The following is a 14,186-nucleotide window of genomic DNA, read 5'->3' as shown; positions in this document are numbered from 1 at the left end:
ACCAGGGTATTCTGTCATTTTCAGTGTCGCAGACTTGCCCCTCAGAGACCTGTACTTCCAAGCCACTTTCCGCTGGTCTGGGATCACAGGTTTATTTTTAAAACTGTACCCAAACCATAGACCAGAAAAGGACCTTGGCAAGTCATTGAGTCCAGGCCTTAACTTCAGAGAGAATCACACTTAAACTCCACCCCAGAGAACCCTTCTGCAATGACAGATACCGTGAAAATTGCTCCCAAGGATGGCTTGGAATCTGTTCATCCTGAACCGTTTAATCCCTTCACTTTCAGGAAACACATCAGGTCCTGTTCTGTTGGTCACCAGACCCTGGCCTCTGACAAACACGGACCCCAAATCATGAGCAGAGGACAGTGTGATAGTCGTGCAGTGCTTTTTACTCTGTTCTGTGGCCCCGAGATCATGCTATCATCCATCCTTAAAACCACAGAGGTCCACAGCGCTCAGATTTCACAAGTGACCAGGAGGGAGTGGAGGTGGAAGATGCAGAATGCACCCACGGGTGGGTCTGCAGGGGCCGCCACGCAAAGTGTCACCACCAGGGGGCTTAACAATGGAAATTTATTTTCTCATAATTTCAGAGGCCGGAAGTCTGAGATCAAGGTGTCCACGGGGTTGGTTCCTTCTGAGGCCTCTCTCTTTGGCTTGCAGATGGCTGTCTTCTCCCTGTGTCCTCACATAGTCATCTCTTTGTGTGTCTGGTCTTGACCTCCTCTTCTTATGAGGTCACCAGTCATACTGGATAAGGGCCCACCCTAATGGCCTCATTTTAACTTTATCACCTCTCTAAAGGCCCTGTCTCTAAATACAGTCACATTCTAGGGTAAGGGAGGTTAGGACTTCCACATAGGAGTTTGGGGGGGAACATAATTTAGCCCATAACAACTCCAGAGATCAGATATCACCAAGACCACTGTACTTGCATCCTAAAATCACTTCCAAAACCATGGGGAAAGCCCATTCTTCACAACCCTGGTCCATGTTCGGAAAATTGTGAGAAATTAAAAACAAAAAGACATTTAAAATAATACATAAAAATGCATAAGAATATGATATAATTAACATTACTAATTTAAATATTATGAATAATCATGAATATATTATGTATAGTTTTATGCACATTATGCATTATTTTTAAAGTATATATTCTTACCTTAAACCAGCATAAAATTACTTGGAGGGCACGAGAAATGCATATTTAAAGATTTAGTATAATAAGTATCAAGACATTTGAGATTTAAACATCTTATTGTCGAGAGGGAAGTACTAATTAACCGTGGGGCTCGAAAACGTCCTTGGAAACGATGGATACTGTTGGAAAGACTCAGAGGAAGCAATGAGGAATCGGTAGGGTTTGGATTAGAGATTAAAAAATGCCTGGGGCTTCCCTGGTGGCGCAGTGGTTGAGAGTCCGCCTGCCGATGCAGAGGACGCGGGTTCGTGCCCCGGTCCGGGAAGATCCCACGTGCCGCGGAGCAGCTGGGCCCGTGAGCCATGGCCGCGGAGCCTGTGCTCCGCAGCGGGAGGGGCCACGGCAGTGAGAGGCCTGCGTACAGCAAAATAATAATAATAATAATAATAATAATAATAATAATGCCTGGATATTTTGGAACCAGCAAGAATATTCTTGTCTGGGGACTAGGGAAAAAGTAACATGGGAGAGAATCTAAAATCTTTGCAATACCTTTAAAACTCCTCTTAGAAATGTACTCATTTGGTTAACCTTCACACTATTAAAATATGGTGTTTATAACTTGCTGTGTTCATAAATTTATCACATGTGACATAAAATATTCCAGTTTACATTATTTTGTAATACACTTTGTTTTTTAAAGACTTTGTTTTTAGAGTAGTTTTAGGTTTACAACAAAATTGAGAGAAAGGTACAGAGATTTCCCATAAACACCCCCCACACACACGGATATTCTCCCTCATTATCAACATCACTCACCAGAGTGTTACATTTGTTACCAAGGATGAACCTACACTGACACATCATAATCACCCAAAGTTCATAGTTTACCTCGGGTTCACTCTTGGTGCTGTCCATTCTGTGGATTTGGACAAATGTATATATAAACATATGCATCATTATAGTATCGCACAACATATTTTCACTGCCTTAAATATTTTTAAAATTTATTTTTGTTTTTTAAATGTAGTAAAAATACAACATAAATTTACCATCTTAACCATTTTTATGTATGCAATTCAGTGGCATTAATCACATTCACATTTGTGTGCTACCATCACCACCATCCATCCATAGAATTCCTCACCTTGCAAAGCTGAAACTGTACCCATGAAACTAATTCCCCACCAGCCCCTGGTAACCACCTTCGCAATACATTTTACAATACTTATACTGTCTCTTGTATCAATAGAAGAAGTAGAATGTTCAACACAAGGGAAGAACAGAGGGCTGACAACACTTTGACATATACCTTAGCATATTTTTTTTGCTTCTGAGTATCCATATATGTGTGTTTTTTTACTGTGCGTACTGGTTTATAGCTTGTTCCTTCTCGCTTAATTTATCAATACCTTTACATGTCAAATATATGTCATCATTTTTAACACTTACATGAAAGCCCATCCATTTAAACAATCCCTTTGGATTTGAGGGAAGATCTTTGGATTTTTTCCAATATATCCATATACTGAAGGGCTGGAAACAAAAGATTACGTATAAACGTAGACCTCCATAGAGCAATGCTCTGGTGACCTTTCTTACAGTTAAATCTTTATCTACATCCTCAGTTATTTCTTCAGGATGAGTTCCTCCATTTAAGTTACTTTGAGAAAGGTTTTCTATATTTTCAGGCTTTTAAAATATATTGCCAAATTGCCTTCAAGAAAGATCGTACCGGGCTTCCCTGGTGGCGCAGTGGTTGAGAGTCCGCCTGCCGATGCAGGGGACGCGGGTTTGTGCCCCGGTCCGGGAAGATCCCACATGCCGCGGAGCGGCTGGGCCCGTGAGCCATGGCCGCTGAGCCTGCGCGTCCGGAGCCTGTGCTCCGCAATGGGAGAGGCCACAACAGTGAGAGGCCCGCGTACCGCAAAAAAAAAAAAAAGAAAAAGAAAGATCGTACCATTTCATGCTTCCACCAGCTGTGGTGAGCATACCTATCTTCCATACCTTCAGCAACCTTGTCCCTTAAAAATCAAAATAATAGGTGGATGTGGTTTTTAAAATAATCAAGTTGTAGAGAAGGACTTATAATGAAAAGGTGTCAGCCGCCTTACCCTGATTCCTCTCCCAGCCCTGCTCTCTGGAGACAATTACTTTTAATGACTTCTGTATTCAATTCCTCTGTAATTTAGCTCCCCGTCTTTAAATAATACGCTTGTCCTGTTGGTTCTCTCCCATATACCCACAAACACACAATTTACTTCCTGTTGGGGAGATGGGGTTTTGATTCTATTATACCACTTGCCTTCCCCTCCATACCTATTTTTTCAATAGTTGTTAACAAAGAGCATTTTACTTCTTATGTTTAAACGTCTCTGCAGTTGCCACAGATGGTACGGTTTCTCTTGGCTGGCTTTACTGAGCATTATTCACCTCTCTCTCTCAACTGTTTGCGTCTCCCTCTTTCTTTCCTTTCTTTCCCATTTTTCCTTTCTCTTTTTCACATCTTGAAGATTGATAAAATTTACATTCATTCTCTCCTGTAATCATCATAATTATGTCTTCTGTGTTTTGTTCATGGGTTGATTCTAAAAGTTCAACAGTCAACTAAGTACTTCTTTTATAGCTACTTAAATGTTGTTCATTGCAGAGCCAAGTAATATGTCAATAATAGTTCATGCTCTGTGGTTCCAACATAAAGATATCTACCCAGGTAAAGGAGACTTTGCCTAGTGCCAAGTTTAAATAAATACTCTTTTCTTACATTCTACAGATGATTCAATCATGCATCACTTTACTTTGATTCATATTTGTTTGTTTTTTGATTCATATTTGAATCCTATCTTTCTTGGGTACTTCTCCTGGAATTTCTTTGGGATTATCTTGTTTTTTTCTGTTGGGAGAATCATATGCCTTCATACCTTCCAACTTACTCATTTCATCTGTTATTTTGTTTGCTCGCTTCATCTTAGGGGCCACTGAGTTGAATTTGTATTTATTGCTCTCCGAGCCTCCTGCGGGTCTGACATCCTGGGATTTCCTCTTGGCTGCTCTCAGGTTTATTTCTGTCATTTCTTACTTGATTAAAGTTTTATCCTTATTTCTTCTGGAGTGCATCCTCAAGGGGTTTTCTCAGAAAGAGAGGTAACATCCTTTGCTATTTCTAAAAATGATTTTATTTTGCCTCTATACTTGACTGATAAGTTATCATAATTTTTTTTCTTTTTGGATTGAAATGAATTTTCACTCAGAACTTTGGAATTGCTCCATTATAGTCTAGCATCAATTATTGCTGATAAATTCTGCTGCTGGTCTGATTGTGGCAGCTTGACAGCTCCCTCCTCTTGGAAGGGGCCAGAATGAAGAGCGGGAGATGCCTGGGCATAGAACAGTGGGGACAGTTTGGAGGACCTTGAAGAGATAAATTCGTTGACTCAGTAGGATTTTCCAAAGCAGAGATTCTTAGATTTTATTCCATACACCAGTGTTTCTTAACACGCATTGGAGTCACCTGGAGGGCATCTTAAAACAGATTTTGGAGCTCACTCCCAGAATTTCTGACTCAGGAGGTCTGGTTGGGGCTGGAGAATTGACATTTCTAACAAGTGTGAAAGTGATGCTGTTGTTGCAGCTCCAGGACTATATTTTGGTATATTGCACTGAGGTGATGACTTAATTCAGAGTAACCTCATTTTCCTGTTTAAAAAAATGGGGATAATAACACCTTCCAGGGTTTGTTTTAAGGAATGAGTGATTGTATTCACTATGTTTTCTGTATTCCAGATGCTCGGGCATCTGAAGCCTCACTGGCTTGGGAGAGACTGCCCCTCCGAGGCCTGGCTAATTCCTAGAAAGAGCAGACAGTTTGCCTGAAAGCACGTCTTTGATATGCAAACAACCAATTCTGAATCCATACCTCCACCCACCTCTTTTCAGGCTCCTGTAGTCTGGACAGTATCCTCCTGCCCCTAAATCACTCCAGGGCCAAGTGCTGGACTATTAGGGACCTCCCCACCGTAGCCCAGAGCCCACCCAAATTACTCAAATTATCCCACTTTAAACCTGCTCAGCTTCCTTGCTCTGTCAACCCATCCTTCTTGTGGAAACCACAGTAAAGACTGTTGGCCACACTGTCCCCTAGCTCTCTCTGCCTCCTGACCTGCCCTGGTGTATCCCTGTGTGTCCCTGCATGGTGTGCCATGCCTCCTGATTCTGGGAACCTGTAAGCGTACGTTTCTTCATGACAGTTCCACGTCTGCATGTCTTATCTACCTGACTGAAACAAATCTCAGGTACACTTTTAAACAGTGGTAGAAAGCTTGTAAAGCGCTTAGCAGAGCACCTCTTTGGCATTAGGTAAAAGGGACGTTCTAGGAAGAATATCTAAAGGCAGTGTGAATGACGAATGGGAAGATGCTGGAGACGGGGACATCCATGGGACCCAGCCTGAGAGTCTGCAAATAGAAAGAGAGCAACAGGTGCTGCAAATATCAGTGATAGACAAATTGAGAGCATTGGACAACTTCTTGGGTGTTGTAACTTGGTGACTTATTGTCTGAAATGTTTTGTAATGAGACTATTTCTGCGTTAAAGGCAGCCTCACTGTTTCCTTCCGTGACTTCTGTAATGACAGCTGAGAGTCCTCATTGTTTGGCTCTCAATCCAACCAAGTGTCTTTCTGTGATGAGGCCAGAACTCCAAGGTAGCAGTCTCCAAGATGTTCTGTAGTGAATATTACCTCCATCTTCATGTTTCCTAAACTATAGTCAGCACTCAGGGTGTAATCGTTAACTGGTGTTATGTGAAATATATTTTTATAGATTTGGGAAATGACGAGTTAGCCAAAATTAAGCCATTTAAATTTCCTACAGGACTTCTCAGAGCGTTTAATATTTTAATGAAGCTCTGTTAATGGAGAATATAGCCTTCAGTGTTTGCTAACTTATTTGTCCACAGAACCTTTTTCTTCAGGGTGTCTAATGGGTCTGTCTTTTCATGGAACACATTCTGGGAAATGCTGCTGTGACCTGACAAGCTAATGTATGACACCGCTGACAATCAAGATTTTTGTGGGTGGCAGTGATTGTTCTTCTAAAGCCCATCAGGAGAACAGTGCACAATTTTTAGATCCATTTGCCAAGGCTCTGTTTTGCTTTAGTCTATTGGTGTAAAAAATAAAATGAAAAGACATAACTTGTACCCAGATGTCACCTACACGGTGCCTATCATCCTGTAGAATGACTCATCCTCTGAAAATAGTAGTGTTCATTGTCTTGATAGTGAACAATGCTCTTTCATTTACAAAGATGAGGCCCAAAATACCAGGCTTCCTAAAATTAGCGTCACTTGTTAGCCCACCTCCTTCCTCGGGTCAGTCTTTTTTATTTTATTTTATTTTTTAAATTTTTATTTAATTTTTATTTTTGGCTGCGTTGGGTCTTCGTTGCTGTGTGCGGGCTTTCTCTAGTTGTGGCGAGCAGGGGCTACTCTTCGTTGCAGTGTGCGGGCTTCTCATTGCGGTGGCTTCTCTTGTTGTGGAGCACAGGCTCTAGGCGCACAGGCTTCAGTAGTTGTGGCACGCGAGCTCAGTAGTTGTGGCTCGCAAGCTCTAGAGTACAGGCTCAGTAGTTGTGGCGCACAGGCTTAGTTGCTCCGCGGCATGTGTGATCTTCCCTGACCAGGGCTCGAACCCGTGTCCCCTGCATTGGCAGGCGGATTCTTAACCACTGCCCCACCAGGGAAGCCCCGAAGCTTTTAATTTAGATGAAGTCTAATGTATCCCATTTTTTGTTTGTTTTGCGGATCATCCTTTTGATGTTGTTTCTAAGAACTCATCGCCTCACCGAAGGTCAAAGATATTTTCTCATGTTTTCTTCAAAAGTTTTATAGTCTCATGTTTTGTATTTAGCTCCGTGAGCCATTATGAGTGAATTTTTGTACATGATGTGAAGCATGGGTCAAAGTTCATAGTTTTGCATATGAATATCCAATTGTACCAGCACAATTTGTTAGAAAGACTCTTCTTCCTCCTTTGCATCTTTGTCAGAAATCAGTTGCTTACATCTGTCTAGGTCCATTTTCCTTATTCTGTCCCACTGATTTGTTTTTCTGCCCTTTCACTACCATATTTTTGTGTGTGTGTGTGTGTGTGGTACGCAGGCCTCTCACTGTTGTGGCCTCTCCCGTTGCAGCGGACGCGCAGGCTCAGCGGCCACGCAGGCTCGGCGGCCACGGCTCACGGGCCCAGCTGCTCCGCGGCATGTGGGATCTTCCTGGATCAGGGCACGAACCCGTGTCCCCTGCATCGGCAGGCGGACCCTCAACCACTGCGCCACCAGGGAAGCCCACTACCATATTCTTTTGATAACTTAGTTTTATAGTAAGTCTTAAAACTGGGTAGTGAGTACTACAAATTTATTCTTTCTAAAAATTGTTTTAGGTTTTCTACTTCCTTTGCAGTTTCATGTGAATTTTAGAATCAGTTTGTATCTACAACAAATCCTGTTGAAATATTGATTGGGATTGCATTTAATCATGACTAATTTTCTGAGTATTGACATCTTTATTAGGTTGAGTCTTCCAATCCACACAGTATTTCTCCCTTTATTTAGATCTTTCTTTTATTATTTTGTGGTTTTCAACAGACACATTCTTTGCATATATTTATAAATTGATACCTAAGTATTTTATTTTTTAAAGCAGTTGTTAATAGTATTTTATTTTTAGTCTCAGTATTAATGTATTCATTACTAGTGTATAGAAATAAAATTTATTTTTGTATGTTTACCTTATGTCCTGCAACCTTGCTGAACTCATTTATTAGCTCTAGGAATTTTTTTTTTTTAGTAGATTCCTTGGCATTTTCTACATAGACAAGCATGTCATCTGGAAATAGGGACATTTTTATTTGTTCCTTTCGTATCTATATGTTTTTTATTTCCTTTTCTTGCCTTATTGCACTGATTCAAACTTCCAGCACTATGCTGAATGAATGTTGAGTACGGACATACTTGTCTTGATCCCAGGCTTAGGGGGGAAAGCATCTAGTCTTTCACCATTAAGCATAATGTTAATTACAGAGTTGGTTTTTTTTTTTTTTTTTCCCGCAGATTTATTTATCAATTTGAGGAAGTTCTCTTCTATCTCTTCTGTGTGTTCTGAGAGTTTTCACCAAGAATGGGTGTGGAATTTTGTCAAATGCTCTTTCTACATCGATTAATATGATCATGTAGTTTTTCTTCTTTGATCTATTAATATGGTAAATTACATTGATTGATTAAAAAACCCCTGGAATAGTATCCCTGGACTAAACCTAGGTTGGTCATGGTGAAAAATTCTTTTTATAGGTTGTTGAATTATATTTGGTAATATTTTGTTAAGGATTTTTGCATCTATATCATGAGGAATATTGGTCTATAGTTAGCTTTCTTTATTACTGTTCTTTGTCTGGCTTTGGTATCAAAGGAATGCTAGCTTCATAAAATGAACTGGGAAGTGTTTCCTCCTCTTCTGTATTCTGGAAGAGATTATGTAGAATTGGGGCTAATTCTTCTTTAAACATTTGGTAAAATTCTCTTGTGAAGTCTTCTGGGTCTGAATATTTTTTTGAGACTTTTAATAGTACAGGTTCAATTTCTTAACAGTTACAGGGCTATTTCAATTATTTGTTTCATATTGAGTGTATTGTAATTTATGGTTTTTAAGTACAGTAGTCCATTTCATGTAAATTGTCAAATGTACCTACGTGTATTAGTTGTTCAAAGACGTTCTTTTGAAATCTACAGGATTTTGTAGTGATACTTCCTCTTTCCTATTCTTGGTAATTTGTCTTCTCTTTTTCCTTCTTTTCAGTTGTGCTAGAGGTTTTTTCAATTGTATTTATCTTCTCAAAGAACCAGCTCTTTGTCTCATTACTTTTCTCCATTATTATTTTTGTTTTAAATTTATTATGCACTTTGTACTTGCTTTCCTTCTGCTTGCTTTGGGCTTATTCTTGGTCTTCTTTTTATAGGTTGCCACAGTAGGAGCTAAGATTCTCATTTGCACGTGTTTCTCTTTTCTAATATATGATTTTAGTGCTATAAAATTTCCTCCCAGCACTGCTTTGGCTATATCCACCATTTTGATCTATTGCATTTTCATTTTCAGTTCATTTTTCCCCCCCTTGAGATTTCCTCTGTTCTATGGATTATTTAGAAGCATTTGTTACTTTCCTGGTTGTCCAGTGGTAAAGAATCTGCCTGACAATGCAGGGGATGTGGGTTCAGTCCCTGGTCAGGGAACTGAGATCCCACATGCCGTGCAGCAACGAAGCCCATGTGCACCACAACTACTGAGCTTGCGTGCCTCAACTACAGGAGAGAAAACCTGTGTGCCACAACTAGAGAGAAGCCCGAGAGCCGCAATGAAAGATCCCGCATGCCTCAACGAAGATCCCGCATGCTGCAACTAAGACCCGGCGCAGCCAAAAATAAATTAAATGAATAAATAAATAATAAATAGAAGCATGCTGTTTGGTGTCCGAGTGTTTGGGTATTTTCTTCTTATCTTTCTGTTAGTGATAAGAGAATACACTGTATATGATTTCAGTTCTTTCAAATTAGTTATTTTAGGGAATTCCCTGGCGGTCCAGTGGCTAGGACTCTGCGTTTCCACTGCAGGGGGCACGGGTTTGATCTCTGGTTGGGGAACTGAGATCCTGCAAGCCACGCCATGCGGCAAAAAACCACCAACAACAACAACATCAAATTAGTTATTTTATGGACCCAGATGTTGCCCATCTTGGTATATGTACTGGAAAAGAATGTGTATACTGCTGATGTTGATTGGAGTGTTCTGTAAATGTCAATTAAATTCTGTTGGTTAATTGAATTGCTGTGTTCTTACTTATTCTTGCTGATTTGTTTTCTATCTAGCTGGTCTGTCAGTTGTTGAGAGAGGGGATATTGAAGTCTTTATGTGGATTTGTCTGTTTTTCCTTTCAGTTCTGTCAGTTTTTGCTTCACATATTTTTGCAGCTTTGTTTAGTGCATACACGTTTAAGATTGCTACATCTTCTTGGTGGATTGATCCTTTTATCATTATATTATGCTCCTCTGTTTCTGGTCATTTTCTTTATTCTGAATCTACTTTCTCTAACGTTAATATAGCCACTTTTGCTTTCTTTTGATAAATGTTTGCATGATATCTTTTCCTACCCTTTTACCTTCAGCCTGCCTATGTCATATTTGAAGTGAGATTCTCATAGATTGCATGTTTTCAATTCACTCTGTCAGTCTATCTTTTAATTGGCATATTTAGGCCATTTACTTTTAATGTAATTATGGCTATGTTAAGGCTTAAGTCTGCCATTTAATTTTTTGTTTTATATTTGTTCTTTCTGTTTTTTATTGTTTTGTGTTCTTTTTAAAAATTAATTAAATTTATTTATTTATTTTTGGCTGTGTTGGGTCTTTGTTGCTGCACGTGGGCTTTCTCTATTTGTGGTGAGCGGGGGCTACTCTTCATTGTGGTGCACAGGTTTCTCATTGCGGTGGCTTCTCATTGCGGAGCATGGGCTCTAGGCACGTGGGCTTCAGTAGTTGTAGCACGCGGGCTTCAGTAGTTCTGGCTAGCGGGCTCTAGAGTGTAGGCTCTGTAGTTGTGGCACACAGGCTTAGTTGCTCCACGGAATTTGGAATCTTCCCAGACCAGGGCTCGAACCTGTGTCCCCTGCATTGGCAGGCGGATTCTTAACCACTGCGCCACCCAGGGAAGTCCCTTGTGTTCTTTTTCTTTCCTTTCTGTGGGTTAGTTTATATTTTGATTTATCTGTTGTGTTTTTGAGTGTATCTCTTTGTGCTTTGCTCCAAGAAGATTTGCATTCTCCTCTGATGTGAGACAGGGGTTGCTAACAGGTTGGGACACTCCAGCCGGCATCCAAGTTCTTTCCCTGAATGTGTTAACCCCTGGTTCCAGCCCCTCACTTTCTGGGTGGGGTGGGGGGCTCACAGTGGTGACCAGATCTCAGTGGTGGCATTTGCATTTGTCAGCAGGACTCAGTGCTGTCTCCGTGTTTGCTGTTGATCTCTGCTCAGATTTTCAAGCTACTTTTGCTTGTTTGGGGGAGACCAAGGGGGATGGGTGGGGGAACCTACTTAATTCTGTTACTTGGAAAAAAATAATCTGGAGACAGAAGAAGTGTGTTTGTTGTGCTCCATCCAGTTTCCATGCTGTAGCAGCAGACTCCTCAGACCATCTTGTTTACCATGTTTTTGCTGGAATGCTGGTTCCTTGAGGTTCCAATAAATTCCAGTACTGTCTATATTCTCTCTTGTTAGAAATAGCTGCTGTTGATGCAAACTTGTGTATATAGGATGGATAAAGAACAAGGTCCTACTGTATAGCACAGGGAACTATGTTCAATATCCTGGGATAAACCATAATGGAAAAGAAGATGAAAAAGCATATATTGAATATATATGTAGAAGTGAGTCACTTTGCTGTACAGCAGGAATTAACAACATTGTAAATCAACTGTACTTCAATAAAATTTTTAAAAAATAGCTGCTATAGGGCTTCCCTGGTGGCGCAGTGGTTGAGAGTCCACCTGCCGATGCAGGGGATGCGGGTTCGTGCCCCGGTCCGGGAAGATCCCACATGCCGCAGAGCGACTGGGCCTGTGAGCCATGGCCGCTGAGCCAGCACGTCCGGAGCCTGTGCTCCGCAATGGGAGAGGCCACAACAGTGAGAGGTGCGCGTGCTGCAAAAAAAATAGCTGCTATTAATGTCTCTGTTTTTCTAATCTCTCTATAAGTGGGGAGAGAGTGGAGAGTAATTATGAGACTATATTCCTAGGTTTTTTTTTGTTTGTTAGGGGTTTTTTTGACCGATATGTCTCTCCATTTTCTCTTTAGGGCAGAGAAGACTGAAGTTCTGAGCGAAGACCTTCTTCAGGTAAGGTTGTCGCTGGCCTGTAGCTCATAGGTGCCGAAGACACGTATTCCCTTTCACAGCCGAGCCCTTCCCGATGCTGTTCAAGCTGCTCCGCTGCTGCTCATCTGCTCTATTTAGAGACACATCCTTTATGGTAGCCCCTTGCCTTGTGGACACCGGTCCGGGTGAGGTTTCTCAGGAGACATTTGAAGGCGTTTGATTGCATGGTTAGCAGAGAGTCCCTGAGTCTGTGATTTCCCTCCTTTTCTCCTGCATTGGATGTTGTCTCTGCAGAAACCTGAGTCAGTCCTGTCCCTTGATTGTCCAGACCCCGTGACCCCACTTCTGACCTCCCCTCACCCAGAAGCCCCACCCACTGCTCTGTCCACAGGTGGAGAAGCGGCTGGAGCTGGTGAAGCAGGTCTCCCACAGCACACACAAGAAGCTCACGGCATGTCTGCAGGGCCAGCAAGGGGCGGAGGCCGACAAGCGCTCGGTAAGTGCCCTCCCAGCCCTGGGGGATGTGAAACTCGCCTGCTGACGGACCAGGCGGTGTCTGAGAATTGTCTTGTGGTGTGGCAGTGCCTCGCACCTCGCCGTGCCCTTTAACCTGCCTGAAGCATCCCCTACCCTCACCAGGCAAGATCTGGTCCCCATCCTTGTCTTCCCCAGACAGGGGCAACGCCTGAGGAGAGCAGGGGCGTGCTGAGATCCCACCGTTAGGGAGGCTGTCACCTTTCTCTTACCCCAGCTGTTTGTTCATAGCTTCCACTTGCCTCCGTAGTATCTTAAGATCACATGCAAGATAATTACAGGGCTTCCCTGGTGGCGCAGCGGTTGAGAGTCCGCCTGCCGATGCAGGGGACACGGGTTCGTGCGGAAGATCCCACGTGTGGCGGAGCGGCTGGGCCCGTGAGCCATGGCCGCTGAGCCTGCGTGTAAGATAATTACACTGTGGTTTTGGAGGTTACAGGTCTATAAAGGCCTATAAAGGCTCTTATGAAAATTGTTTTTGCTGTAATGAAGCAATAAAGAGAACCTGCTGCATGAAAGTGCTCCAGGGTCTTTGTCTAGAAGGGCATTAGTACTAAAGGCACTGCATCGTGTGACTCCACCGAATGAGCAGTCCTTGGGGTGAACAGTCGTGAAGATTCGCTTCCCTTTGACCCCTCCACCCCCCGCAAGTCCACCAGAGATGAAAAGCTATTCTTCGCTGTGCGCTTGGCTTTGTTACAGGGGAGATGCAATCTGGGGGGTTTCTTTCCTCCTTCAGTTTATGATCGACGTGTTTGGTGTCTGTCTGATTTTCTCTGGCCTGGAGTTCTTGTTCACTTCTCTTCCCGGTGGTCGCCCCGAGCCCCCCAGGTTCTACTGGTCTCGCTTGTCTAAGTGATCATGGCACGTGCCCTGATCCTTCCACCATCTCACGCTGCAGCACCAGAACGGCTCCGCTTGCTCTATCAATCATGCCATTTTCTCTTCCTAGCCCTGGTTTCTTCTTTCTTAATATTCCCAGCAGGAATCACTCACGTGTGGTAGAAATTAAATGTTTACAGCTTTGGAAAGTGTCTGTGGAAATAGTTCTGTGTCTATCAGGACTTTCAGCAAGGGGAGCCTGACAGTCTAAAGGCAGAGTTTGCAATACTGCTTTCGACATGAAACCCTTTCATCAAGCAAACACGTATATGGGACTCCAGAAGCTGGTCCGTGTGTGGGGCCTGTAGCCAGGCCTGCCTGTGACCCACTTCCGTCCTTTTGTTTCAGAAAGCACTGTTTTTAAAACAAGCGGTCAAGGGACTCCCTGGCGGTCCAGTGGTTAAGACTCCACGCTTCCACTGCAGGGAGCACAGCTTCGGTCCCTGGTCGGGGAACCAAGATCCCGCATGTCTTTCGGCCAAAGATAAAGTAAAATAAAATAAGTGGCCAACAGGAATGTATGTTTTGGTATCAAGAGTAGCATCTGACTGTCGGCCCCAGAGTCTTGAAACTGACCTTGGGTGTTGGTAGGTTGATGACTGCTAGCTTTATTTCTCGAGGATAAGGTCAAGTTCCCCAGATTTATAAGCTTTTAATTGGATTGAGGGTCTTGTGAATTATATAGGAGGCTTTTGGCTCTCCAGGT

General features: G+C 42.5%; 1 protein-coding gene across 1 annotated transcript in view; it reads left to right on the top strand.

Annotated features, from left to right (window-relative positions):
* ARHGAP44 (Rho GTPase activating protein 44) overlaps nucleotides 1-14,186 on the top strand; it is a 142,386-nt gene that overhangs the window by 59,602 nt on the left and 68,598 nt on the right. Inside the window, exons 2-3 of the mRNA XM_060135668.1 lie at nucleotides 12,046-12,085; nucleotides 12,456-12,560. Of these exons, the coding sequence (XP_059991651.1) occupies nucleotides 12,046-12,085; nucleotides 12,456-12,560 (145 nt within the window). The remainder of the gene's footprint in view (nucleotides 1-12,045; nucleotides 12,086-12,455; nucleotides 12,561-14,186) is intronic.

The sequence above is a fragment of the Lagenorhynchus albirostris genome, chromosome 20 (genome assembly GCF_949774975.1).
Source record: "Lagenorhynchus albirostris chromosome 20, mLagAlb1.1, whole genome shotgun sequence".
Taxonomy (NCBI): Eukaryota; Metazoa; Chordata; class Mammalia; order Artiodactyla; family Delphinidae; genus Lagenorhynchus; species Lagenorhynchus albirostris.
The sequence above is the reverse complement of the archived record's forward strand: the minus strand, read 5'-3'. Positions and strand labels throughout refer to the sequence as shown.